General features: G+C 38.0%; 1 protein-coding gene across 1 annotated transcript in view; it reads left to right on the top strand.

The window, feature by feature from the left end:
• Nucleotides 1-1,270: 1,270 nt before the first annotated feature.
• LOC128248058 (uncharacterized) overlaps nucleotides 1,271-5,609 on the top strand; it is a 7,200-nt gene continuing 2,861 nt past the window's right edge. Inside the window, exons 1-3 of the mRNA XM_052968449.1 lie at nucleotides 1,271-1,427; nucleotides 3,158-3,224; nucleotides 3,813-3,938. Coding sequence (XP_052824409.1) covers nucleotides 1,326-1,427; nucleotides 3,158-3,224; nucleotides 3,813-3,938 — 295 coding nt within the window. The 5' untranslated portion in view covers nucleotides 1,271-1,325. The remainder of the gene's footprint in view (nucleotides 1,428-3,157; nucleotides 3,225-3,812; nucleotides 3,939-5,609) is intronic.

Genomic DNA, 5,609 nt, shown 5'->3' with positions numbered 1-5,609 from the left:
AAAAAAAGTATAAGATAACCATTTTGTGTAGAAATGAAAAGTAGCTGTCACAAAGGCAATATCAGTGGTAGTTTAAATTCATATTTTTAAAAAAGGGGTTGTATTAACAGGCTGGTTGTGCTTGACATGACATACAACAACAAGGCCTTCAGGTTGATCGTTATTTACGCGCCGGGGGGCTCTGACGTTGATCAGAAAGGACCCGAGCACGGGGGATATCATATGTAATTTTCGGCCCATAACTCTGTTGAACACAGAGTTAAAGATTTTGGCCAAAGTGTTGGCAAAAAGATTGGCGCGTGTTGTGGACAGACTTGTCGGGAAGGCACAAACTTGTGCTATTCTAGGCAGGTCAATTCGCGACAATCTCCATCTTATACGGAGGGCTGGGAAAATTTCTGGCAAAGGTGAGACACTGGTACCTTTAGACCAGTCTAAAGCATTTGATAGGGTCGACCATCGCTACCAGGCAGCGGTCTTCGAGGAGGCCGGGTTGGGCACGACTTTCAGCGATTGGATTGCTGCTTTGTACAGCGACATCGAGTCTATCGCCCGAGTGAACGGTTTTTTACAAAACCGTTCAAGATTGAACGCTCAGTACGCCAGGGATGTCCCCTCTCAGCGCTTTTGTATGTATTGGCTCTTGGAGCCATTGCTGCGGAAGTTGGAGGCGTTAGGGAGCGTGCCGCATGATCTGTGGTGAGGAAGAGGAGGAGCTACTGCGTGTGCAGATGACATCTCCATCATCGTGTCGGAAGAAGGGCAGCTTCCTTATGTGGAAAACGCCATCAAAGGATACGAGGCGGTGGCAGGAGCAAAGGTTAACCAGGACAAGTCAGTCGGCTTGCAACTCGGCATCTGGAGGGACGAGACGATGTCGTCCAATAACGTCATGGAGCGTTGGACGGAAGGCCCGGTTAAGTTGACTGAAACAAGTAAAAGAAAAAAAGAATATATATATTCATAAAAAAAATACAATCAACTTGTTAGAATTACAACCAATATTCATGTGAAATTACTCCCTGTTATCTTAAATAGTACATAAGATTATAAGTTCCGAGATAAACTCGGATTCCCATAACAGAATTTGCTAATTGAAGTTTTGCCGCCCACATTAACAATTCTTTTGGTATTTTTTCCTATTTCTCTCAAATTTCCTGTGTTACAAGTCATGTCATGTGACTCAAAAAGTAGTGTTAAACACTAATATAAAACTAACAATAAACGTGTCATTGTAGACTTAAAATTTATATCACAGCTATAAATCAGAAATTCATGTTGAGAATGTATGCTTACGATTTGTATATACAACATACGGCAGCTGTATGGTGCGAAACGCAAACTTTGGAAGATTTTACAACACTAACTATTTTCTTCTTTATCAAAAAAAAAAAAAAGGTATTTCAGCTCACATTCAGGATTTCAAGGTAAGTTACATATGTAGAAGCAAATTTAGAATTGTACTTTCTTATATATTTTTCTTAAATGTGACATAAAGAACTGTTATAATGTCTTTCGGAATATATTTCCCTTGTAATTATTCTACACTTTCATCACATCGAGAATATCAAATATATTTTGCATAAAATTACACTTTTTCTCATAGGAGGAATATGACTTTTAAATAATTCAAATAATTATTCAAATATTTATTATTATAATTTAAGTTACATCAGTGATTAATTAAAAAAAAAAACGTGATCAGAATATAACCTATTCGTGGCCGTTACATCTACTATTTTTTTCCTTCTTATCTAATGATTTATGAAATAACATGATATTAGGAAGATTTGGTTGATATTTCTAGCAGGTCCAGTAAAACGTGTAGGCTCCCTACTTAGCATGTCATGTGATCTTTGTGTTCTTCTTCCTGATTGCTATCGTAATGTTTCGTAGTTGCAGTTGTACCAACAATAATCCTCACACCGAAAATTCATTTCTTTGAAAATTGATCTTTTGTTAGAATTGTGCGCAACTCATGCATTTCTTTTATAACTTTTCCCGCCAGAGATTGAACCAGGGATTCGCGTTTTCGCACAACAACGACCTAGTTACTGGCACATAGATTACTTTGCTACGCATATAATACTTTCTATATGAATATATTCTTATGCATGTATACATGGGTATAGGTGCGTATATTCATGTAACTATGAATGCATCTGTCTATCTGTATACATGTCTACTTATGTGTATGAATATATGTGTAATTGCGATTGTGGAGGTGCAATGGCCCAGTGGTTAGGGCAGCGGACTCGCGGTCATAGGACCGCTGTTTCGTTTCCTAGACCAGGCGTTGTGTGTGTTTATTGAGCGAAAACACCTAAAGCTCTACGAGGCTCCGGCAGGGGATGGTGGCGAACCCTGCTGTAATCTACCACCACAACTTTCTTTTACTTCCTGTTTCTGTTGTGCCTGTATTTCAAAGGGACCAGCCTTGTCACACTGTGTCACGTTGAATATCCCCGAGAACTACGTTAAGAGTACACGTGTCTGTGGAGTGCTCAGCCACTTGCACATTAATTTCACGAGCAGGCTGTTCCGTTGATCGGATCAACTGGAACCCTCGACGTCGTAAGCGACGGAGTACCAACAACAACTGATAGCTGCTCTACTTTCGTCTGTTTTGTAACAACGCTTTCAGAATATATATCCAATCTCCCGCCGAAGTCGACTTTGCCTTACATTCTATCGAGGTCGATAACTTTAGTACCAGTTGCGTACTGGGCCGATCTAATCGACTGGCCCCCTCCCCCAAAATTTTGAACCTTATGCCTAAAGCAGAAAAGAATATTAATTACTAAGCAAAGTAGACATTCTGTTCATTATTCTGTTGTAACACGCGACTCTAAACAAAGTACAATACGTGCTTCTATATATCGTGCAAAGCATTATAACTTCTCTCAACATCAACATAATACTCCAGTATTCTGGGTAGGCCACTGTGATATACATGTAATCCTGTATTTTACACGTAATAACAGAGCCGACCACTGAAATATGAGATACAAAGTATATGCAGGAGGCGATCACCAGCCACATATTTGAATGTTAATATTGTTTAAATGATTGGTTTTTCGTAGGAATTACTTTTGCAACAATAAGAAAGAAATGCCGAATATAATGAGACATTTTATTTATGCTTCTTTACTAACAGATGTATACATTGGTGGTAACTTTGTTCCTCCTTATCCTTCCAAAATGTCTTACGCTTGGTCCACTTGGTAAGTTTCAATATTCTTACGTTTTCATCTATTGCGCCGAACACGATGGATGTATACGGTCCTGATATAACCCCCTTAAAAGTTCCATTTCTTTCCACGCAACATATAAAACACGTTTTCCTTATATCCATGAAAATTTTCACCTGTCTTAGTTGCAGGTCGGTAAACGTCTTATATCATCAAACATTTCAAGGAATAGTTGATAACTTATCAATCCCCACTACGTAAATTTCTAAAATAAAATTAAGAACTGTAATTAACAAAAGAAAAAAAAAGAACTTCTTTGTTCTTTTGTGTGATTACCACGTTTTAATATTTACCACGTTTTTAATGTTTAAAGAAATGAATGAAAATACTAAGCGAAGTTGATAGGAAAATACAAGGAGTCAGTATTGGCTGCTCTGCTGGCCTCTGCTGGCCTCTGCTCATGCGCGCTTTCGTCATTCACACGAATACGACACTTACTGAGATCTAACGTTGAAATATATTTGAAGGAATTTAATTCAAGTAGAATTTATACTAATCCACCTCTTCAAAAAGGAAAATAACCTATGTTTTTTAGCCTTCAGAAATGTATTTCCTTTACAGAATGTAGCGATTGTTTCTATCAAGCAAAATGCTTTTGTACCGGAGAACATACGCTTATACATCCATCGATGGAGGAATGTAACGAAATATCATGTCTCAACGATGACATGAAAACGATAAGAAGCTGTAAGTAAAAATCAGTAATTAATATATATATATATATATATACTTTCTTCACATTTTTCATATCAGACGCGTTATCTATATGTTCTTATGCGTAAATACTTACATATTTAATGAATAATGTGACTTATGCTACCAGTTTTTAGGTTCGTTCCTGTAGCGTGTTCTAATTTTATGAATGAAAATATATTGATCTTGCTTTGTAATATTCATAGCACATAGGGAATTAATTATGGATGTAAGTGGATTGAATTATGATGAGGAGAGAAAATGTATTGGGATTAACGGTGTAATATGATGAATATATATATATATATATATATATATATATATATATATATATATATATCAATTTAAATAAGAGCCATAACGCAATCCATAGTAAAACTTGTTTAATAACCTATGCACATTTCAATGCATTATCCCGACTCACTCTTGTCTGAGATAAGAATATGGGGTCTTGCCTCTCTTCAGGTCAAGTTACATTAATTCACAGCAGACAGCAAACAACAGACAACGTTAATAGTTGTCCTTAAATTATATGTGGAAAAAGAGTAATAATCAGGTTATATTTTGCTACGTTGATAACAGGTACAATATTTGTAGCAAATATTTGGTAGAGATCTAAATATACATATATATATATATATGTATTGTGGTGAAAGAGTACAGCAGGGTTCGCCACCATCCCCTGCCGGAGCCTCGTGGAGCTTTAGGTGTTTTCGCTCAATAAACACCCACAACGCCCGGTCTGGGAATCGAAACAGCGATCCTATGACCGCGAGTCCGCTGCCCTAACCACTGGGCCATTGCGCCTCCACAGAGAATGTAAAGAAAACTTAAATAAATGACAAGGGATCATGAAATCAATATAATGACCGTCGTTATTTTGCAACTATTTCTCAAATAAAATATAATTCACTCATAATGGAATAGTTGTGTATCACTCTATAGCTTCATCTATGCTTCAAAATGATGTGCACTTTCATTTGTTAAAGCATTTATATATTCACAGAAGTCTTGTCTTCCCAAATAAAACTGCTGTTCATTGTTGATGTTATATTGTGACACAGTGACATGTGAAGCCACAGCGTCCTATTGCAGTAACGGCTGGAAGCTAGAGAAGGTCATTTTCTAATTCCATGCCCTTTTCTCATTCATTTAAGTTTTATTAATGTAAGTTTCAGTCATTAGACTGCGGCCATGCTAGAGCACGGTCTTAAATTTTTAGTCGAATGAATTAACTGTAGTACATAAGTTTTTTTTTTAGCGTAGTACTTATTCAATTGTGGAGGCGCAATGGCCCAGTGGTTAGGGCAGCGGACTCGCGGTCACAGGATCGCGATTTCGATTCCCAGACCGGGCGTTGTGAGAGTTTATTGAGCGAAAACACCTAAAGCTCCACGAGGCTCCGGCAGGGGATGGTGGCGAACCCTGCTGTACCCTTTCACCACAATTTTCTCTCACTCTTACTTCCTGTTTCTGCTGTGCCTGTAATTCAAAGGGTCAGCCTTGTCACACTGTGTCACGCTGAATATCCCCCAAGAACTACGTTATGAGTACACGTGTCTGTGGAGTGCTCAGCCACTTGCACGTTAATTTCACGAGTAGGCTGTTCCGTTGATCGGATCAACTGGAACCCTTGATGTCGTAAGCGACGGAGTGCCTTTTTTA

Source organism: Octopus bimaculoides, chromosome 6 (assembly GCF_001194135.2).
Source record: "Octopus bimaculoides isolate UCB-OBI-ISO-001 chromosome 6, ASM119413v2, whole genome shotgun sequence".
NCBI lineage: Eukaryota > Metazoa > Mollusca > Cephalopoda > Octopoda > Octopodidae > Octopus > Octopus bimaculoides.
This window is presented reverse-complemented; position numbering and strand designations above follow the sequence as displayed.